Source organism: Balaenoptera acutorostrata, chromosome 19, assembly GCF_949987535.1.
Source record: "Balaenoptera acutorostrata chromosome 19, mBalAcu1.1, whole genome shotgun sequence".
Lineage (NCBI taxonomy): Eukaryota > Metazoa > Chordata > Mammalia > Artiodactyla > Balaenopteridae > Balaenoptera > Balaenoptera acutorostrata.
In genome coordinates this window covers 245,096-267,066 of record NC_080082.1, presented here as the reverse complement: position 1 = coordinate 267,066, position 21,971 = coordinate 245,096, and the positions used below count along the sequence as shown (strand labels likewise).

Genomic DNA, 21,971 nt, shown 5'->3' with positions numbered 1-21,971 from the left:
ATCTCATTTGTGGAGTAGAAGAGTGAAAATCCTCTTATCTGATTAGCTGTTTTAAACTATAAAACTGGAATCATAGGGACAGTGCACACCCACCTGGAGTGTGTTTATTTCACCTTCAAGCACAAACATACGTCTTTGTTGGTGTGGTGTCTCGTTTAGAGCACAGGCCTTCCTTTGAGTTTGGCCCCAGTGATCAAATTCTCTGTTAAATATCCTGCACAAAGCACCTAACGTCTATAGTTTTCTTTCTTTAAAATGAACTGAGAATGTAGAAGCAATCTGAGTGCAGAATCCTGTATTTTTGACTGTTTCTTACTCTTTCAGTTTTCTATCCATTCAATTTGACAGCATTTTTCTTTAACAGTTTGCCTTTATTACTTTATTAGCTAAAGCCTTCAACTTGGTTTTTGAAGAAACAACTTTCTTTACCATTACTTATTATCAAAGTATATAATAAAAACAAGTACATGGAATTCCCTGGCGGTCTAGTGGTTAGGACTTGGGGCTTTCCTTGCCGTGGCCCGGGTTCAATCCCTGGTTGGGAAACTAAGATTCTGCAAGCTGCATAGCGTGGCCAAAAAAAAAAAGAAAAAACCATCAAGTACAACTCTCGTAAATGGGTCTGGGATCAGATGCAGCTGCCTCTCGGGAAGCCCACGACCCAGTAGTGGGGCAGGTGTGTGGTGTGGGCGCAGGTTGGGGTGCCGTGCAGAGGAAGTGGAGCTACGGTGATTCTGGCCGCTCCGTCTACCTGCGGGTGCCTCTGGGTGTCGACCTTCTGAGGGCCCAGCCGAAGCTGTGAGTCCTTTTCCCAGAAAGGTTTGCGTCTCACGTAGAACAGATTCACAGGTCCCTCGCGGCATCCCTGGGCCCTGGACCAGGCTACGAGCTCTCGGGTGGATAGCGCTCACCGCGCTGACCTTCCTGGTGGCCCCGTGCTTCCCCCAGAGTGCCCTGAACAACAGGAGAGCGTGACTGACCGCTGGGGCTTTGTGGGCAGGAGGTTTGTGCTTCTGTTTGACCACCTGGTGAGAGCTGGCTGGAAAGCCGGCTGTGGGGGGCACAGAAGGCGCCCTGGGTCCCAAGGCCCCTGCCTTGAGGAGACCCTCTGTGAATCCACATCCACATTCACGGGGACGTGGGGCCCTGACGCCTTGTGGTTTTGAGTTTTGTGGCTCCCTCCTCCCTCCCTGTATGTATTTTGTTTTTGTCCTTAAAGACTTAAAAAAACAACCTTAGAGTCTCCTTTGAAATAAGTAGGTATTAACCCACACCCTCGACTAGAAATGGAGGAATATGAGCCCCGTTTAAATCTCTCCTCGATTTTCAGGCATAATGGTGACCCCGAAAGGAACACCGAGGTGTGTTTCTGGGGCGTGAATTATGAATTTAAACCTTAAGTCAGCGTAGAAACAGGCAGGTTGTCGATCAGGAAGCACAGGTGCCAGTGGCCACACCCAGGTGCCGCCTTCACGGCTGCCGGTGGACCCGCTGGACAGTCACGTGACCAGGTCCGGGGCGTGGGCTCTTGTTCGTCCTGGTGTGAGTTGGTGTGTTTTCATAGGGCAGTTTGGCAAAGGCCATTAAACGTCAGACCGCGAGATCCAGCGAGCCCTGCCCTGGGAGCGTTGCCTGAAGAAATAACCTGCTCGGCTGGACTGGGGGTGTGGGGGGCTTTCCCGTGTCTGCAGCGTTTGAACATTTCGTGGTGAACGTGCGTTCATTTTACAAGCAGAAAGTATCACACCGAAAGCAATCCTCAGCCGACCTGCGTGGAGCAGGCCTAGAAAACGCCTGTTCAGTAGAATGTGACTTTCTCCTCCGCTCCATCTGTGCCCTTTCAGAACCAGCCATTGTCTTTCTGTTTCAGGGAGCCATGCTCACTGGTCCTCCTGGTACCGGCAAAACGATTCTCGCCAAGGCGACTGCAGGGGAGGCCAGTGTGCCCTTCATCACCGTGAACGGGTCTGAGTTCCTGGAAATGTTTGCCGGCGTCGGTCCAGCTCGGGTAGGGGATGCGCCCTTGCCCGTGCCCTGGGCTTCGTGTGGGGCCCTGGCAACAGGCGCAGAGCACAGCTGGGCAGGGGGACCCGGGCGGGCAGGCAGAGCAGCTGAGACGGGAGTCGAGTTCCAGAGGCGAGGGCTCAGCTTGGTGAGCTCTTTAGTCCTGTGATGGTACCAGTGACAAAGCAGACCCTGCGTGGACTCCTGTTTCAGGTTCGTGACATGTTTGCAATGGCCCGAAAAAGTGCTCCCTGTATCTTGTTCATTGACGAGATGGACGCGATCGGCCGTGGGCACCTTGGGGGCCAGAGCGAGCAGGAGAACACCCTGAACCAGTTGCTCGTGGAGATGGACGGGGCGGCCGCACGACCGTACCCCAGGCGTTCGTCTGTGCCGGACCTCCCCGGGCGAGAGCCCCTGCTTGCTCTGTTTTCAGGAAGGCTGTTCTCGGCACACACGGTGGAGGGAGCTGCCCTCAGAGCTCAGCGCAGGACGGGGCTGACGCCCAGGCTCCTTCCACGCTGGCCTCTGACTCGGGCTGCCTCCTGCCCAGAACCCCTCTCCGCTCTCCCCCTGGGGACCACTGCTCGGGGAGGTCCCAGCTCAGCGTGACAGCCCGGCAGCCCTGCCGAAGCTTCGCGGGAAGCGTCTAGGCGTTCTTACTAGTTTCCAAATTTGGAGAAGCTTTTGTTCGACCTTTGGCAGGTCTTGTCCTCGCTTTGGCTTTGGAGCTGTGCTGGGGTCCCCGACACGACCCCGGGTTTGGTGACTCGCCGGGAGGACTCCGTGTTTAGTTGGATTCAGGAGCACGGTTGAGTGCAGTGGCAGCACACAGCGGAATCACAGGGAGCCTGTCGGCTAGGGAAGCCGGCCGCAGCCTCTGGAGCCCTGGACTGGCAGTATGCAGCTGCTTGCCTGGCAGCGGGCTGGGCGACGCTCGGGAATGGGGTTTCCGCTGGGGGCTGGTCACGTGGCAGCCCCTGCCCCGCACGTGCCACGATCCCAGCCTCCCAGGAGGAAGGCAGGTGCTTCGCAGAAACCACACGTCTGCACGCACAGTTGAGGTGCAGGGAGCCCCTCTCATCAGGGGGCGGTCCTGAATCCCAGGTCCCAGAGGCGGCCGGGGGCCCCTGCGAGCAGGCCTTTCTGCGGATGAGGGCTGGGTGAGCTCAGGCCCTCGCCGCCCCGCCTGCCTTCCGGTCTGGCTCCCTGAGCCCAGCAAGCCGTCCAGGGCCTGGGTGGAGGGAGGTCTCCACAGCGGCCCAGGGCCCCGATGGTGGCGGCTCTGCCCGGCCCCTGCAGCTCGCTGCGTGGTGTCAGAGGCTGGCCGTAATAGACCAGTAATGAATTAGGATGGGCGTCCGTGGCCTGAGGAAAGTCTGCACGCGCGCCTCAGTCAGAGCAGTGGGGGCCGCGGGGACCAGAGCCGCTGGTTGCTTCCTGAGACGGGTCAGAGCTAGCCCTGGGCGTGAGTGTCCGCCCCACTCGGAGTGGCCTGTGCAGTGGGCTGTGAGCCAGCAGGAGAAGCAGGCCCAGCCTTGGGCTTCCGGGGTGGGCGGCAGGGGTCCTAGGAAGATGGGGGCCAGCTGCACAGGGGAGGAGCCCTGGGAAGCGGAGAGACTCCTGCTGCCTGGGCCCGCTCCTTGGCCTCACCTGCTTCTCTCCTGTCCAGGGTTCAGCTCTACCACGAACGTCATGGTGCTGGCCGGCACCGGCCGTCCCGACATCCTCGACACAGCCCTGACGCGGCCTGGCCGGTTCGGCCGTCAGGTTTACATTGGTGCGTGTGCTGGTCGCCTGGGTGCTGAGACGTGGCTCTCCCCTCCTTTGGGTTGAAAGTTTGGTTAGATCTTTAGCTGTGTATTTGGAGGAGATTTTGATCGGGGTCCTAAAGCCGTGAATACAGTGTTGTGAAACGGCGGAGGTGCGTGGGTGCCCCTCACTTTGGGAAGAACAGGTGTGCTTGGGGCTGGGAGAAGGTCACTGCAGTCCATGCAGGTGGGAGCGAGGTGACAGACTTGGATCCTTCAGCTTTTATTTTTTGTGCGCCGTTACAAAAATTCAGAGGGCGGTTAGCGAGAGAAGCATTCACCCTGGCCCTTTCCACTGGTGAGGAGATCCTGGGAATTTAGGACTTGAGTCCTGCACGGACCCCATGCTACCAGGGCAGCCAGACTTTTGCTTGTGGTTGGGTCCCTGTCCTGGGATGGATTTGCGTGGACCAGAGGCTCCACGGTCAGGAAGTTCTTTGATGTGTTGAAGAGCTGAACGTACGTGACCTGTGGGTCGTTTCTGCCACGGGGAGCTCCCTGGCCCAGGTCGGACAGCCGAGTGTGCAGCACAGACACGCAGGGGAGGGCCCTTGCAGTGAAGTGGCTGCAGGTGACCCCACCCTGGCCCTCAGTGCCTCTCTCTCTGTTAGCCCCCCCTGACATCAAAGGCAGGTCGTCCATCTTCAGGGTCCACCTGCGTCCACTCAAGTTGGACGAGAGCCTCAGCGAGGACGCCCTGGCGAGGAAGCTTGCGGCCCTCACTCCAGGCTTCACAGGTGAGTGTGGCCAGGTGGGCCGTGCGGGTCTGGACGTGTCGTCGGAGGGTGGTGTCTCGTTGTACCATTGGTCCTGGCATGTGCTACCCTTGTCTTTGGAACTTTTGAGTCTGATGGACATATCGGAGGCCTCAGAGATGATTAGCCCCAAGGCTGGCTTGTGCCTGTTTGAACTCCTCCCACCCCGGGAACATAGTGCAGTGACGCCTCGTCCCCTTGGCATGCTGCCCATCGAAGAGGTCATGGTTCAGCACTTCCCAAATTGGATGACAGACCTGAGTCTACACGTCCAAGAAGTTGAATAAACTGCAAGTAGGGATAAACCCAGAGACGTCCACACTGAGATACAGTGTAATCCACGTTGGTCAGAGGTAATGAGAGACTGTTGAAGCCAACCAGACAGAAGGGACACCTAGTGGGGATGGGTCTTCAGTAAGGTTAACAACCGATTCTCCTTGGAGACCATGAGGCCAGAAGGCAGTGGATCTGGCAAAACTGTTCTTCAATAGGGAAGGAGAAATAAAGGCATTCCTAGATTGTTTTTTAAAGTTGAGGGAACGTATTATATTTAAGCCTGCCCTCCAGGAACTGCTGGAGCCCTTTGGGCTGAGACGAAAGGGCGCCGGCCAGTGACTCGGAGCTGCGCGGGCAGGTGGCCCTGGAGAGGCGGCTGCATAGGCGAACGTAAAGGCCAGCATCCTGCGTGTTTTTGGTTTGCAGCTCCTCTGTTTTCCCTTTATGATTTAAAGGGTAGGTGCTTAAACCCATAAAGACATGTCTGTGTTAATGGGCACATAAAGTAAAAAGATGTAACCTGTGAAGGTGGGAGGGGCTGTGTAGGAGCAGAACCTTTGTACATTGTTAAAGCTGGAAAGGGAAAAACTGATTCTAACCTTCCTGGGGAGCTGCCAGGGGACTGAAGAGCCAGCACCGTCTGTGCAGAGCAGAGCTGGAAGACACACTTCCCTAATGCAGACCTTACTACAGAGCTCCAGTGAACAGAACGGGGCTGCTGGCACAAGGGTGGCCGTAGACCAATAGAGTAGAACTGAGAGCCCGGATATGTGCTTGTACATCTCGGTCAGTTGTTTTTTTAAATTTATTTTATTTATTTATTTTTGGCTGCATTAGGTCTTCGTTGCGCACGGGCTTTCTCTAGTTGCGGCGAGCGGGGGCTTCTCTTCGTTGCAGAGCGTGGGCTTCTCATTGCGGTGGCTTCTCTTGTTGTGGAGCACGGGCTCTAGGTGCGCAGGCTTCAGTAGTTGTGACTCGCGGGCTCTAGAGCGCAGGCGCGGTAGTTGTGGCGCACGGGCTTAGTTGCTCCGCAGCATGTGGGATCTTCCCGGACCAGGGCTCGAACCCGTGTCCCCTGTATTGGCAGGTGGATTCTTAACCACTGCGCCACCAGGGAAGTCCCTGGTCAGTTGTTTTTGTCAAGGGTGTGAAGACCATTTGATGGGGAAAGAACAGTTTGTTCAATCAAATGCGCTGGGACAACGGTATCCACAAGCAAAAGGACGAAACTAGACCTTAGACGACATGCAGCGGTCAACTCAAAATGGATGAGACTTAAACTGTGGAGACAGAAATATAAAGGTCTTAAAAGAAAATCTTTGTGACCTTGGATTTGGCAATGGTTTCTTAAAGCACAAGCAACAAGTGAGAAAACAAATTAGACTTCTTCAACATTAAAATCTTTTGTGCGTCAAGGGACATTACTGAGGTGGTGAGAAGACAGCCCACAGAATAGAAGAAACTATTTGGAGATTATGCATCTGGTAGGGGTTTATAATCCAAAATATTTAAAGAACCCAATTTAAAAATGGGAAAAGGATTTGAACAGACGTTTTTCCAAAGAAGGTATACAGATAGATGGCCAGAAAGCACATAAAAAGGTGCTCAGTGATATTAGTCATTAGGAAAATGCATATCAAAACCACAGTGTGACAGCACCTCACGCCCACCAGGATGGCCGTAAAAGGCAGATGGATGAGTTGCCAGGGGTGTAGGGAGACGGCCGTGCTCGCGTGGTGCTGGTGGGGATGTAAGATATAGTGTGGCCACGGGGATCCGCCTGGCAGTTCTTCAAGAAGTGAAGTACAGTTACCGTATGACCCCACTTCCACTCCTCGGTATCTAAGAGAATTGAAAACATTTGTTCACACAAAGGCTTTACACAGATGTTCACAGCAGCATAATTCATAATAGCCAAGAGGTACAGACCACCCCAGTGTCCAGCGGTGTGTGACTGGATAGATGTGTACAGAGCGGGTACAGAGGGCCCGCTGTACTGGCCACGTTGTATCAGGGACTGGAGCGTCCGTGGAGTTTGCTGTCTCCTGTGAAGGCCTCGGGGCAGCTGTGCATGTGATGGAACCTCATTCATCCGTGGAAAGGAATGAAATACCAATACATGCTACGATAGCGGGTGAATGTGAAAACACTGTGTCGCGTGAAAGAAGCACACACAAAAGACCACCTGTTGTGTGATTCCATTTATGTGAGACGTCCAGAACAGGGAAATCCATAGAGACAGAAAGTAGGTTAGTTGGCTGGGCATGGGTACAGGAATTAGCCACATACATCACATCCGTGATGGAAATGTCTGAAATGAGATCAGGGCAATGGTTGCACATCTTGATAAATTTACTAAAAGTCTTTGAAATGTACACTTAAAACGGGTAGATTTTATGTTAAATAAATCATACCTCAGTAAATTGTTGAACCAAAATACTGGCTGAAAGCAACAGTGACTGACAGAGCAGGTCCCATTTCCTTCAAGTCCCTGACCTAGTTTAGCTCTGGTCCCTCTGCTGGAGATTTTCCTCTAAGAATCCGCCCTGGGGCACTGATGGGACTGTTTCTCCTTTTCCGGGTCAGGTGCTGATATTTCTAACGTTTGCAACGAAGCGGCCCTGATCGCCGCCCGCCACCTGAGTCCTTTTGTCCGGGAGAAGCACTTGGAGCAGGCCGTTGAGAGGGTCATCGGAGGTGAGCCGGGCAGTGTTGAGGGGCGGTTTCCAGCTCTGACCTGCAGCAGGCCCACCCTGGGGCCCCAGCTTCACTTCAGTGAGCTGCAGCCGTGGACAGTTTTCCAGACCAAAATCTGGGACTTGGGATCTGCCAGCAGCTTTCGTGCTCTTACTAGAGCAACATTTAGAATTTCAAAGAGATGTAACCTCCAGGGCGCTGCGTCAGACCCAGGTTCGGGTGCTGCCCGTGGCCGAGAGGCAGGTTGTTCGCGTGCTTCCTTGGGAAGCTTCAGCGTGGGGTAGAGTGCCCTCCCGGGGACGGAGGTCAGGGAGGTAGGTGTCCGTGTGGCCAGCAGCCGTCCTTCCTGATCCTGCCCCACGGCTGTGAGAACCAGCCCGTCTCCAGACAGCAGGTTGGCAGGGCTGCTTTGTCTTTGCTTGACGTTTTGTTGAAGTGTGGCGTGCACAGACAAGTGTCAGCAGGTTGGCAGGGCTGCTTTGTCTTTGCTTCACGTTTTGTTGGAGTGTGGCGTGCACAGACAAGCGTCAGTAACCCAAGGCAGTTGCCACAGCTGCTCGACACTGTCCTGGTGGCGCTGCTGAGCTGACCAGCCCTGAAGCTGAGCTCACGCGAGTATTGGTGCCTTCTCTGTGCCCTGTTCCCTGCCTGTGACTGGGTGTAGGCGGCGTAGAGAATGCTCCTGGTCTCCCTGCGTCCGGCCTCTCTGCCAGTCAAGCCACGGAGAGTAGCTAAGCCCCTTGGCTACAAACGGGCCCCCAAAGGCACCTGCCGCTTGCACGGTGGGGCGGGGCTTCGGCAGGGCAGAAGGCAGTGTAGCGTCTGGCGTGGAGGGACAGGCGCCCAGCAGGCCTGAGCGGTGTGCGTGGAGCGGACAGGCTGCGGGTCTGTCCTGGGCGGACGGAGGCCCTGACCAGCCCCCAACACGCCCGCAGTGCAGAATGGGGCCTTGGCGCCCACCTCTCAGCTGTCCGTTTGTCCTCTGCCTCTTGCCATGAGCTTGACTTGTAGGTCCCGAGAAGAAGACGCGGGTCCTGCAGCCCAGTGAGAAGATGACGGTGGCCTACCATGAGGCCGGCCACGTGGTGGTGGGCTGGTTCCTGGAGCACGCAGACCCCCTGCTCAAGGTTGGCCCATCCCCTCGCGCATCTGCGGTGTGGTTCAGGGCCCACTTCCTTCCCGGGGGTGCTGTGTGGGCACGGTGCATTCCGGGCGGCGGCCCTCTTCACTCTTTGAGTATGTAATGGTCTAGAATTTGTTACAAGATTCCTTGAGGGGTGGGTGGGCAGAGAGGGGGGTGCTGGTTCCAGGAGGGGTCTGGATGCTGGCCACTTGACACCTGGAGTTTCCATGTTAAACTCACCTCACCCTAAACTTTCCCCTGATGGCACGGCCCCTCCACAGCTTCCTGGGACGGCGGGACAGAGGGGCTTTCTGTGTTCATCCTTGGGGTGACCTGTCAGCGCTGGGGCCCAGGGTTTCCTCTCCTCCTCCGCGATGCCCGGGGACCCTGGGGGTGACAGGGCGCGCCTGCCGTATCTGGCAGGCGTCCATCATCCCCCGGGGCAAGGGGCTCGGCTACGCCCAGTGCCTGCCCAGGGAGCAGTGCCAGTACACGCGGGAGCAGCTCTCGGACCGCATGTGCGCCGTGCTGGGTGGCCGGGTGGCCGAGCAGCTGTTCTTCGGGCAGATCACCACGGGGGCCCAGGACGACCTGAGGAAGGTCACCCAGAGTGCCTACGCCCAGGTAAGGCGGTGGCCGCGGGGGCTGGGAAGGGGGCTCAGGGCACCGTCCGCCAGGCTCACGCCCGCCCCTCGCCTGCCCCAGATTGTGCAGTTCGGGATGAGCAAGAAGCTGGGCCAGGTGTCCTTCGACCTCCCCCAGCCCGGCGAGGTGCTGGCGGAGAAGCCGTACAGCGAGGCCATGGCCCAGCTCATCGACCAGGAGGCTCGGTGGCTGGTCAGCTCCGCGCACGCGTGCACCCCGGACCTGCTGACGTGCTGCCGGGAGCAGGTGGACGAGGCGGGTGGGGCCGGCCCGTCCCCAGGGTCGGGGCGGGGGCTCTGCAGGGCACTGGGCGGACGGCCTGGCGTGGCCTGGCGTGCAGCTAGGCAGGCGGCTGCTGGGGAAGGAGGTGCTGGAGCGGGCCGACACGGTGGAGCTGCTTGGGCCCTGACCCTTCGCGGAGAAGACCACCTGCGAGGAGCTCGTGGAGGGCACGGGTGGCCTGGAGGAGGACACGTCCCTTCCCGAGGGGCTGACGGGCGGGCGGCACGGAGTGCCCTGTGGAGGAGAGCCCAGCCTAGCGCCCCTGCCTGGAGAGCAGCCTCCACAATCTCCAGAGAGCAAATTAAAACGTGATAATCACAAATGGGTGTTTTCAGGTCAGGGTCCTCTGAGCCCACGGGGATTCCAGCTCCCAGAACGTGCCCTTCCGCCAAGGCGGGGGCTGGGACCCTGTTCCCGAGTCGGAGGGGAGGGCAGTGGCTGAAACTCACCTGCCCCCTGGGGGCCTGCATGTAGGAACCCCCTGGGCCTCCCACGAGGTGGGTGGTGGGCTCATCTGCTGGGGACAGCCGCCCAGCGGGGGGACATCGGTGCTGGTCACCTCACATGCCCCGGGGAGAGACGGAGAGGGGGCTTTTGGCCCAGTTCAGAAATCCTCAAGGTCTGTCCATGGCGAGAGGTTCAGAACTGAGGAAAGGAGAATGCTAGCCAGGCGTCAAGCGAGTAGCTGTTAGGGTGGCGGGAGACCAGTTAGTCCTTTCGGAGGGGCCGCGCCACTTCCACAGGCGGGGCGTCTGGGGGGGTCTGAGCCTGAGGGGTACCCCAGCGGAGCCGCCCCTGTTCTCAGGGTAGGGGCCTTGCCAACTGTGCGTCTCCGGGTAGCTGCGTTCCTTGTGGCCTGTGTTGTTAGGGTCCAGGAGAGTGGGCTCTGGGTTGCTCCACGTGGGAGGACAGCCACTGGGGGTCGTAGCAAAGCTCTAGGGCCGAGTCTTCCATCCCCCGGTTGGTCCTGGAGTGAGGCCAGGGCCCAGCCCCCGGGGAGTCGGGGTTAGTGGAAATGGCCCCGGGGTTCCCCAGAACATGGCCAGGGCGTCGGAGTCGTCAGAACTGTGACAGTAGCAGCAGCTGCTGCCTTGGGGTGGGCGACGCGGGCTGACTGCGGGAGCAGGGGCACTGCCCCATGTGCCCGCCGCTGCTGTCCCCGCTGTGGCCACACGCTGGGCCTCGGGGATGAAATTTTCCAGATCTTTTGGTATATTTGCCTCAAAAATAGAGTTTCCAACTTGGGACAAACACTTTCAAGTTTGTTGTTTGTGAAACGTGTATTGCTGAATTTCTGAGATCTCTGGGGCTCATCCTGTGACGCAGCCTCGAACGCTCAGCCTCTGTGTGTTGTGCTGCTTGGCGTCCTGCAGGGGCCTGTCCTGGGGCTCCTTCTGATGGAGGTGGGGTGCCCTCCTTGACCCCAGGAAGGACCCACGTCGTCCCGAGCCTGGGGCTCTGTTCCTTGGGAGGCTGGGTGCAGCCCCTCCCCGGGTCCAGGGCACTCCCCTGGTGACAGCGCCCCTGCCTGCGTGCCCCGTGCCCGCACCCCCTCCAGTCTCCTCAGCCCCCCCTTCACCTCGCACCCCGCCTGGGCCATCACACCCCGCCTGGGCCATCGCACCGCCTGGGCCGAGGCCTGGCCGAGGATCTCGGGTTAGGAAGGCTCAGCCCCCCGCAGGAGGGACCGCCCGGCACAGGGCACGCGGCCTGCATCTCGTGGTGGTGAAAACGGTCCCGGTTTAGGCTTCATCCCTGGTCTCTGCTCACAGGCGGGCCCTACCTGGCGGCCACCTCCCCAGGAACCTGCCCCAGGCTGGGAAGAGCCTCTCGGGAGCGCCTCTGCCTCTTCCAGCCTGGGCTTGTGGGGGCAGGGTCTTCGCTTCTTTAACGCCTGGGGAGCCAGGGCGCTTGGCCCTGAAAGATGACCCAAATAAGAGCCCAGTGTGTGTCACAGTGGAACCCCCAGTGGCTTTAGCTGGGGGAGGACCAGAGCGCGGAGCTCCTGGAGGCCCCTAGAGCAGCCCAGCCCGCACGCCGGAGCTCCCACGTCAGCTGGAAAGGAAGAGACTGGTCAGCGAGACTTGGGACAGGGTGCTGTTTTAATCCTGCTGTTTGGAAATGAGATCTGCAGAAGCCGTAGCAAGAAGGATGGGAACTCGGCGGCGGGGAAGTCCTGGGGGGCGGGGGGCGCGGCTGCCCTCGCGGGATCCCTTTTAAGTGAAATTCTTGGTTGTGTCTGGAAGACACCTCCGTGTTGCTGCCCCTCGCGTGCCCCTCCTGGCGCAGAGGGCGACCCTTTTCCTGGAGGGACGTGCTGTAGCCACGCCCAGTGGGCCCAGCATGTGCCCAGGCCTGTTTTCCTTCCCCAGAAACGTTTCAGTGGAGAAGGGGTCAGGGCAGGTGGCCTTGGGGACTGAAAGCAAGCTTACACGTTTGTTTTAAAACTGTTCTCGGACTCGCTGTCTGACTGGAAGCCGGTTCCGTCCCTTAGTGTGTAAGCAGTGTGTGGAGCAGCCGAGCCTGGCGCCCCCGAATTGGGGGCCAGGCGCTGTGCCCAGGTCCCCTCACGTCCCCATGCCCCTCGGGCTGCTGCACGCGTGTGCGTGCCTGTGTGTGCGTGTGTCAGGTGGGCCGCGGGGACTGTCATGGCAAGGATGGGGGCAGGGCAAACCTCGCCTGCCCCTGCCCTGCCCGGCGGTCTGAGGCAGTCGTGACATATTTGGTGTTCCGAGCTCAGGAGGTGGGTCTGGCTCTCAGGCAGGGACCACGGCAAGCAGGGTATTAGGGTCTGGGGGCTCTGGTGCTGATACTTCCTGGGCGGCAGGAGGGGGGCAGGGTTGGAATCAAGGCGGTTAGGGCAGCAGGGTGTCCCGCGGGCTGGAGCTTGGCACTGCCGTTCAAGACTGGACCCCCGAGACCCCCGGGGGGTTGCAGAGCGCCTCTCACGGGCAGGTCTCTGCTCACCGCACCCCTACCCGGGAGTCTAGTGACAGACGAGAACACCATTCCTACAGACAGAAGTCTCATCTCATCCCTGGGCCTGGTCCCTGACCCAGGGACCAGGAAGAGCTGGACGTAAGGCCACTGGGCTGTGCTTATGCGGAGGCGCCACGTGGGGCGGGCAGCGTCCACGGGGCCGCGGCTGCCCGGACCTGCCCCGCCTCGGCCCTGGGCCAGCCGGCCTAGTCCTCCTTGGGCCTCTCCACGGTGAGAAAGGTGTCCACAACGGCAGGCTGCCGCTCAGGGTCGCCGAAGGGCTGCTTCTCACGGTTCTGCTCGGCCCTGGTGCGTGTCCAGGAGGGGGAGCGCAGACAGCCGGCCCTGGGCAGCGGGTGTAGGCCTGGTGGGAACACGGGCTGGGGTCAGTATGGCTTGGGGTCCCAGGTCACTCCTTCAGCTACTGGGCTGGGCCCGTGTGTGCCTCCAGCACGGGGTCGGGCCACATGTTGGGGTCCACTGGGCACCAGCAATGTGTCCATGTGGGTCTGGTTGCAGCCCGGCCAGGGGCTTTCCTGTTGTCCCCAGGAGGGTCCGCATGCAGCCGAGGCGCCCGCCCTGGGGGTGAGCCTGGCCCGGAGCAGGTGCCACCCCCTCACCCCCCGCCCCCCGCCTGCATGGGCAGTGAGCTGAGAGGGGGGAAGGTCCCTGGGCCCCCATACCCCCGGCGGCTCCCGAGCCGTTTCTGCGGCCTGCGGGCTCCAGCACTTCCCAGGAGCTGAGCTGAGGAGGGGCCAGGACTGGTGAACACCACCCCCTTTGTGCTCTGCCTACTTGGGATTAAACCCAAGTAGTGAATTCTGCTTTCAGTGGGACTGTGACTGTGGCCTTACGTTGGTATTTGAAAAGCGAAATTAAGGAGGGGTAGAAAAATCCCTTTGAGTCGGCAGACAGGTGTGTGAAGTGCAGAAATGGTGAGTGAGATTTTGCCGTGTCGACAAGCACTTCAACACGCGTCAGAAAGGAAATCATTTTCCGCAGTGGGTCTCCAGGGAGCCGTGCTGGGTGGCCTGAGGCCCCAGGACCCCCTCCAGACCCCGGCAGCAGCCCCACCTGCGGGCGAGTCGCTGGCCAGGTTCTCGTCATCTGAGTCGGCAAAGACCTCGGCCAGCTCCTGGTCGGACATGTCGGTCAACTCGGTGAGGTCCAGGAGGTCAAAGTGCACCTCCAGGGAGGAGACGCTGCTCAGGGGCTCTGCGGGCAGAGGGGCGTGTCAGCGGGGCCAGGTGAAGGCCGGTGCGGTGGGAACAAGGAGGGGCTGACCCGTCCCCGGCGCCTGCTCCCCGGGGCGCACCCGAGGCCCAGGGACCCGCCCCTGGTCCCGGGGAGCACGCTGGGACAGGTGGGCGGTACTTACGCCGCCTCTCCGTGACCTGCAGGAGACCTGGTGCCGGTACTGGGACGCCCACCTCCTCCTCGGCCACAGGTGAGTGGCTGCCAGTCCCCGTCCCAGGAACGGGGGTGCCCAGGGCAGCCCTTGGCACCTCGACCTCCTTAACTACCCCTGCAACAGAGAAGGTGTTACCCGGGAGGGGACTGCGGTCTCCCACCGCCACCCCCAGGACGCAGGCTGGGAGGACTTGAGAACCTGGCCCATTGAGCCTTCCCTTGAGGCTCTGGGCAGTGACCGCAGTGGCCAGGGGTGACCCAGACAAGGGGCAGAGGGCTTCTCCGAGGATGCTGCCCTTCCCCGTAACCCTGATTTCCAGACCCTTTGCCCTGATTACTTGAGCAGGAATGACCACAGGTCTCACGGGGACACTTGCTGGTCCTGTTGGAGCCCCCAAGACACCAATACGGTCACCTGTCTCTACTTTTTGGTCCAACCTGGGGTCGGGTGGGCGGTTGTGCATTTCCTAGCCCTTTGGCGCCCTTTAATCCAGAACGGCCCCGGCTCACCTGTCTGTCCCGTGTTGTGTTTGAATCCACGTAACACGTTCTCACATAAAACGATTCCCGGACAGTGGACGCCACAACCCCTCCCCACCGACCACGCCTCCGCACTGGGAATGTTACTCCAGGGTTTTTTCTATGCAATTCTTGTTTTTATGTAATGGCTCATTTCATGTAATTTTTTGTCGGGTGAGAGGCGAGGCCCCTTGGGGATCTGCTTGGTGGAGACTGTGCCACTCAGGGGCGGGCCCTCCACCCCACGGAATGCTTGCTGTCACCAGGGCAGACACTGCTCCGTCACGTCTCCTACCAGCTCCTCCAGAGCGTTCCAGGGCCCTCCGCCCCACACGGCCAGGGGTCCCAGTCGTCTGGCAGGCACGTGCCCTGAGGCGACGGGACCCCTTGGCTCCCTGGCGTCCCCACTGCTGCTCTCTCCTGAGCCCCCCCCCCGACAGAGACCCCACCTGCCCCCAGCTGGGGGACCCCCAGCTGAACAGGTGCTCAGTAAAGAGTGAGGAACGCCCTCCCGCTCCCTCAGCAGTGTGGCCGGCCATCCCGGGGGTCCAGCGCCGAGAGCTGGGTGTGGACGAAGCCACAGGAGCAGCTGCCAAGGGGGGGCCCAGTGCCGACAGCTGGGTGTGGACGAAGCCACAGGAGCAGCTGCCAAGGGGGGGCCCAGTGCCGACAGCTGGGTGTGGACGAAGCCACAGGAGCAGCTGCCAAGGGGGGGCCCAGTGCCGACAGCTGCCAGTGACGGGTGGGCCTGTGTGGCCCGCAGCCTGGCGGGCCGCGCGGGTCTGGAGGGTCCCCGGCTGGGTGGGATTTGCAGCTGCAGAGCTGGCTGGGTTGCCCCTGGCTTCTAGGAGGGAACCGCTCCCTGGGAAGCATGGCTGAGGGGAGGTGGGCCTGCTGACTGGCGGGGCCTGCCTGGCTCTGCGCTGTGCTGTGTCATCACTCAGGGCCCAGGGCTGGCCCGCTGGACTGGGGCTGGGGATCTGGTTTCCACCTTGCTGCCGCACTTGGAACGTGGTGTCTGAGCACCCTTGGAGGGTAGGGTTACACCCCCTGGTGTCCCGGCCCGCTCAGCCCAGCAAGGACGCCTTCCCGACCAGAGGGCACGGGAGCTGGGGTGAGCGGGGAACCTCTCCCGAACCTCAGAATCCCTGCTGAGGGTCGAAGGCCCAGGAAGCCCTTGGGGACCTTTGCTCTGCAGGACAGTGTTCTGCTTCCTCCAGGGGGTGTGGCACAGCGGCCCGGGTCCCCCTCCCCCAGGGCGCACGCGTGCCCGGAGTGTCCTGCTCTGCTTCCACACGTGTCCCATCGTGGTGGGTGGCTGGCTGGCTGGGGGCTCCGGCTAGGTGCTGCCATTCCTCTGGAGCCTCCCAGTGGGGCAGGTGGCTCTGGGTTAATAACAAGAAGAATGACAGTGGCTCATGGTTTTCTGTGCCAGGCCGAGTTCCAGCAATATGTTTTTCAGCTAGTGTCACGACCAGCTACGAGGAAGGGACAGTGGGTCTTGTCCGGTAACACCGAGGGGCTCAGCTTGTTGAGCGGGAGCTCTCAGCCACCACCTGCCGGCCAGCAGAGGGAGGGGAGACCCTGACCTTGCACCCACAGGGAAGCTAGCTAGCTAGCTGACCAGGTGGAAGGGGACTTAGCATAAAAGCTGGGGCAGAGGCGGGGGTCTCTGCTCATAACGGCCCTCTCTCACCTTACCTAGAAAAGAAAGCGCTATTCACCTGTGCATCCGGCAGATTCCTGAGCGGGACTCGGATGAACAAAATAGGTGATTCCTGCCCTCTTGAGGTGGGGCAGGGCTGGGGAGCCCTGGGGGCTGTGGCCCTGCTTTGGGGACAGGTCTGAAGGAGGGTGGGAGCTGGGTGATAACTGGGGAGACAGCACCATCAAAGGCCCTGAGGGGAGCATGGCTGCCTCTGGGGGATGGCCGGGGTGGGCGAGGGCAGGGGGACACCGGTGGGGAGACACCTCTGGCTCCTCTCTGAGTGAGCTGGGAGGGTTCCGAGCTGAGTGGGACAGACTCTACCTGCATGTTTATGGGATGGGACGCAGTCCAGGTGGGAAGGAGGAAGTCCACAGGTGCTGAGATGGGGGCAGGGCAAGGAAGCAGGACCTCTTCCCCATCCAGCCTTGGGTTAGGGGGCTGGGTATGCAGATACGCCTCATTATAGATCCTAGGATCCAGGGGGTCCCAGACAGCCCAGGACAGATCTCCAGCCCCTACAGGCACAGTGGCCTTTTGTACTCATTGTAAGAAGCACATTTTATCAAATTTCAGCATCCCTGAAACAGCAAACCATCTAGTCGATGGTGTCACAGAGCCAATGGAGTATGCTAATGGTGCACTTTTAAAGTCACCTTATGTCTACTTTTTTATTCTTTTCAGCTCCCTTTGGCAGTGGTCTGGTCTTTATTTTGTAAATCCTGGTGTCCTGGCCTGTGTCAAAGCTGTGCAGGGGAAGAAGAAAAAGCAGAAGATGCAACTTCTGGCATCAAGGACACTGATCTTTTGGCTGGAAGGATGTGAAGGAAGCAGGACCTTTGCTTGGTCCTTGTGCACAGTAGGTGCATCGTAAATGCTGGTTGAATGAATGAGCCCAAGACCCCACCCCAGAGTCACTAAGCGGCTGGGCTAGGAATCACCTGGGTCTGTCTGATATCCTCTCGATAAGCCCTTGGAGGAGGAAGGGAGAAATTCTTCCCGAGTGAGACCCCCTGCTCTTCCTGGGGTGTGAAGCAGAGGAGTGACCGATCACACAGGCAGGCACAAGGGCAGGGGTCCTTGGCAGCCTGGCCAAGCCGTAGGCTGGGTGGGTTCAGCAGACCCCAGGGTTGCCCAGGCCAGGGCAAAGGTGAGCGGTGTTTCTGATGCCCCAGGGTCAGCAGAGCACTGGCAGCCTGGCAGAGCCCCCAGTGAGGGCGTGAAGCCCCTGGCCCCTGCGGGGGGCCTGCTGCCCTGCCCTGCGGAAGCAGCACCCGTGTGGGGAGGCTGGAAGTGGCGGCCCAGGGCCTGGTGTGAACGGATACGATAGTGTTACCCTGTGCTACACTGCTGACCTATTTTCTAGCACATTCGTGCCAAGAACTTGGCCCAAATCTCAAGTTCCCTGCTGTGTGCCCAGGGTTTTGCCCCAAGCATGGAGGAGGTGCTCTGCACATACCCAACACGAATGAGTGAAGTAGTGAAGTGAATGAATGAATAGCATAAAAACCAGCATGGCTGCAGGGAGGGAGGGATGGGCACTGTCCCCCATTTCCCCGGCCCCTGTTCCTGGAGGCAGTGCTCCTCCTTGGAGCATTTTGAGGATGCCGGGTGGGCCCCGTCTAGGCTCAGGCCCCACAGGGCAGGGCCCAGGCCTCTCTCTCCCAGTCGGACAGACTTGGAGGTAGGTGGGCTAGAGACTTGGTCTCCCAAAGGCACCTTCGAGAAGCGCACCCTGTCCTCTCCCCTCCATGTCTGTGCACTTTGATATTAAGAAATTACTGTTAATTCGTTTAGGTGCAAAAATGCTGTTTTAATTATAAAAACCTTATCTTTTAGAGGTAATTTCAGAGATACTTAAGGATGAAACAATATGTCTAGATTGGCTACAAATTACTACTGAAGGAAGGTGGGTGCAGGCTGGTGAGCAGCCGGCAGGTAGCACGGGGTGAGGGGCGGAGTGGGGGGGGGTGCTTTACCATACTGTTCTCTCTACTTGTGTGTGTGCCCCTCTCTCCAGAGTAAGTTCCAAAAAGTCAGCAAACTCAGAAAATGACAGTCACAGCTACCCATGCGTGACGCCCCCATGTGGGCAGGACGTGGCTACGGGGTAAGAAGCGTGTGCAGGCCACCTCCCGCTGCTGTGGCCCAGCCCCACCACGGTGCCTGCACAGAGGAGGTCCCTGGTTAATAACATGTCTGAGCACTGCATGAGTTAGGTCTCTGGGGCTCCAGTAAGTGACGTTCAGAAATTGAAGGGTCGTTAAGCTCCCCCCCCTCAGGCCTGCCCTCTGCTCCCTCTCTCTGCAGGCAAGGGGGGGGTCTCCACTGAGAGAAGGGGACACGGAGCTCAGAGGGGCCTGGCTGCTTTGCCGGCATCCCCAGCCCTTGCTCTCCAAACCTGCCCCATCAAATCCTCGCAAAGCCGCCACCCGGAAGCCCCGGGGTCCTCGTACTGCCAATGGGAAGAAAAAGCTGGATCCCTCCCACAAACAACAAAACAAAGAAAACCCACACCCACTAGCCCCTGAGTGTCTCTGGTGGTGCTTGGAGGGAGCGTGACATGGGCCCCTAGACAGCCGTCTGGAATGCACCTGCCCAACTCAGCCTGTAGACAGAGCAGTAGGTGGACCCACTGCTGCAGGACACCTCCAGGGCCAGCATTTTGGTCTCCAGAGCAGGCCACTGGTGTGGCTAGGGGACCCCCAGCGGACCCCTATGTGGTCAGGGAGTGGCTCCTTGGCATGGGACCTCCAGGAAGCCCCGGGTGCATCTGGGGCCTGGCTGGGTGGGTGGAGGAGCCCGGCACTTTGCATCCAAGTTCCGAGGCCGATGGCACAGGAAACCCCTCCTGAAAGGTTCCTGGGAGGTTCCTGTGAACCTGTCCTAGGAAAGGTTTCCCTCCCACCGGGCCAGGGCCAGAGTAGGGCCAGACTCCAAGGGGAGAGACCCCCGGTACATCTCTACCGTCCCGACAGCTGGCAGGGGCCGTGAGGAGGGGTCACTCCGTGCACACCTGCCCTCCCAGATGTGTGAGCTCCTGGGCCTCGCCCCGGCAGCCAGCAACCCCTGCCGGCGTGGGAGCCCCCGCAGGCGGCGCCAGGTGCGCCCCCCGCTCCGAGCCCCTATCTCAGCCTGGTGCTCCGAGGATCCCGGCCGCGGCCTCCCCGCCCTACCCCCAGGGAGGCTCGGCTGGGCCGAACAAAGCAGAGGCGCAGCTAGGAGGGCAGCATCCCCCCCACGCCTCGCTGACCTGCATCCCGACTCTGGCCCTGGCACGCCCCATCTTCCAGATCCCCGGCTCCGGTGGGAGGGGGCTCAGGACCAAGCTCTGGGCCAACCACTCAGGAGCGCGCCAGGCACCGCTGCCCGGGTCGGGAGCGCGGAGGACGAGGGGGCGGGGACGCGATCCGTGCGCCCCCCGCCCAGCGCGGGGGCCGTTCCGGGCGGTGCCCCCGCTCGTCTTCCCGGGCGCGGCGCACGAGGCTCCCCCCACTTCGGCCCGGCGCAGGGGGACTCGGAGCTGCCGGTGGGTCTTCACGGCCCCGGGGCGTGGCCGATGTGTGGGCCCAGGGGGAAGGGGCTGCGGGCCGCTGCGGGGAAGGCGCAGCTCGTGGGCTCCCGGGGGCTGGGGCCGCACTCACCTCCCGGGCTGGCGCCCTCCGGGGGCTCCATGCGGCCGGCAGGGCCTGGGAGGGGCGCGCGCGGCGGCGTCGTCACCCGGCCCGGGCGCCCCTGCAGCTGCGGCGGCGACTCGGCCCCGGCTCCCGGCGCAGCGCATTGGGGCAGCAGCCGGCGGGCCGCGGCGGCGGGGAGGAGCCCGCGGGGCGGGGCGCGCAGCTGCTCCGGGGCCCTGTTCTTCACCCCCCACCCCCCCGCCACCCCGTTCTCTTTCCCAGGCCCCGCAGCACAGGTGCGGCCCCGCCCCGCCCCGCGCGCGCCCCCTGCCGGCCCCTGCCCCTGAGGACCCCCTCCCACGCGGAGGCTACCCCCTCCTGCAGACCCACCCCGACCTGGCCGCGTCCCCCAACGCTGGCCCGGCCCCTGCGGCCCCTGCGCGCGCCCTCATTCAGCAGCCGCGCCGGCTTCCGTCCGTTTGTTCTCCCCCGCAAATCTGTGGGCCGCCAACTAAGTGCCGGCGCTCTGCGGGGTATGGAGGGGCGGGCCTAACACCCTAGGGCCCTTAAGCCAAGAATTGCAGATTGTGATAAATGCTATGGAGAGACACGGCGAGGGGGCGGGGGGGGGGCGGCGAGAGCGTCTAAGGGCTAGGCTGGGGGCAGGGGCGGGGGGAAGGGAGGTCAGGAGAAGGAGGCGGGCAGAGAGGGGGCCCCGGAAGGAAGGCAGGCAGGGTCTGGGCGTGCTGAGAACACCAAACGGTTCGATGGAGCCCCACTTCCAGACGCTGGACCCTGCACGAGGCCCTGGAATGCGGCTTTGTGCCAGGCCCTTGGTGCATTAATTCTCCCGGGGAATCCTTAGAAGACGGGATCCTGATTTTCCAGGTGAAGCTGAACACAGGGTAGGCAGCCGACCAAGGTGCCACAGCCGGGCGCTGGAAGCCAGGAGATCCAAATGCAAGCCCATGGTCTGCACAAAGACAAAACAAACCGAAGAAAAGCATCAGGGAGACAGAGTTTGTTCCCAGCTGGGCGTGGAAAGATCCGCAGAGGAGGGAGGTATGAACTTGGTGTTTGCAGGAAAGGCACCCTCCCAGAGGCAGGTTGTCCTACAGCTTCAGCCAACCAAGGGCCTCACCACCTGGTCCAGCTCCAGTCACACGGAGCCCATGGACTTTGAAACGGTCAGTCAGTGAGGCAGGCTAATAGTTCCCATTTTTCTTTAGTTTACAAAACAAACAAAAACAAAAACTGCTAAAATGATCTCATGACCCACGAGGACAAGCCGCTGCAGTTTGTACTCTGTGCCACTCCAAGAGGCAGGTCAGCCCCTTGGGGACAAAGCTGAGCTACAGGGTGGGTGGTGGGGACATAAGGAGGTCAGGACAGTAGGTGGGCACTGGCTGCTCAGACTCAGCTGGGGTGGAAGTTTGTATTGTCTCGAAATGGTCAGAGCAGTATTTCTGATTCCCCGTGTCTTCCAGAACCTTCTGCTCCCGTCAAGACATTCCCTGTCTGTGCCCCTTCTGCTCGAACCTGGGCAAGCTTGTGGCTGCTCTGGCCAGTGGACTGTGGCAGGTTGATGCCATGTGACTTACAAGGCTGGGTCTTAAGTAGGATTCAGCTCTTTCTGAAGGCTCCCCTGGAACCCGGCCACCCTGTGTGAGAAAGCCCAGGCCATTTGAGGGGCCACTTGAGTGTTTTCTGGCCCACAATAGCTAATGAACCAGACATAAGGTCTCAGCCAGTAGCCAGGTGTGAGAGCCTGCCTTTGAGCCACCCCCAGGGGTAATACGTAGAACCGAGGTGGGCTGTCCCCACCGAGTCCCAGCCAAGTTGCAGATTCATGGGCAAAACAGATGTTGTTGGGCTTCCCTGGTGGCGCAGTGGCTAAGAATCCGCCTGCCAATGCAGGAGACACAGGTTCGAGCCCTGGTCCGGGAAGATCCCACATGCCGTGGAGCAACAAAGCCCGTGCGCCACAACTACTGAGCCTGTGCTCTACAGTCCGTGCTCTGCAACACGAGAAGCCACCGTAATGAGAAGCCTGCGCACTGCAATGAAGAGTAGCCCCCCGCTCGCCACAACAAGAGAAAGCCCGCACGCAGCAACGAAGACCCAACGCAACCAAAAATAAACAAATAA

At 60.3% G+C, this 21,971-nt stretch overlaps 2 protein-coding genes and 1 long non-coding RNA gene across 3 annotated transcripts in view; 2 read left to right on the top strand and 1 right to left on the bottom strand.

The window, feature by feature from the left end:
* Window positions 1–12,203, top strand: part of LOC103005503 (AFG3-like protein 1) — a 24,868-nt gene extending 12,665 nt beyond the window's left edge. Inside the window, 8 exon segments of the mRNA XM_057534131.1 lie at window positions 1,871–2,008; window positions 2,218–2,386; window positions 3,677–3,784; window positions 4,427–4,552; window positions 7,433–7,543; window positions 8,555–8,670; window positions 9,090–9,290; window positions 9,372–12,203. Of these exon segments, the coding sequence (XP_057390114.1) occupies window positions 1,871–2,008; window positions 2,218–2,386; window positions 3,677–3,784; window positions 4,427–4,552; window positions 7,433–7,543; window positions 8,555–8,670; window positions 9,090–9,290; window positions 9,372–9,905 (1,503 nt within the window). The 3' untranslated portion in view covers window positions 9,906–12,203.
* On the bottom strand, window positions 12,203–20,079 carry DBNDD1 (dysbindin domain containing 1). The gene is made up of 4 exons (XM_007172521.2): window positions 19,851–20,079; window positions 13,951–14,097; window positions 13,647–13,787; window positions 12,203–12,936 (listed from the first exon to the last, which is right to left on the bottom strand). The coding sequence occupies exons 1-4, from the start codon at window positions 19,879–19,881 to the stop codon at window positions 12,779–12,781; spliced, it is 477 nt and encodes a 158-aa protein (XP_007172583.1). The 5' UTR covers window positions 19,882–20,079; the 3' UTR covers window positions 12,203–12,778.
* LOC102998861 (uncharacterized) lies at window positions 18,230–21,971 on the top strand. Its single transcript, XR_009006075.1, has 3 exons — window positions 18,230–19,735; window positions 20,712–20,885; window positions 21,311–21,971. It is a non-coding gene; the product is annotated as an uncharacterized LOC102998861 (long non-coding RNA).

Coding starts and splice junctions, on each gene's coding strand:
- DBNDD1 (XM_007172521.2), bottom strand. CDS start 19,881: ATGGAGCCCCCGGAGGGCGCCAGCCCGGGAG. Junction 14,098..19,850: donor GGAGGGCGCCAGCCCGGGAG/GTGAGTGCGGCC, acceptor TCTCTGTTGCAG/GGGTAGTTAAGGAGGTCGAG. Junction 13,788..13,950: donor GCAGGTCACGGAGAGGCGGC/GTAAGTACCGCC, acceptor CTCTGCCCGCAG/AGCCCCTGAGCAGCGTCTCC.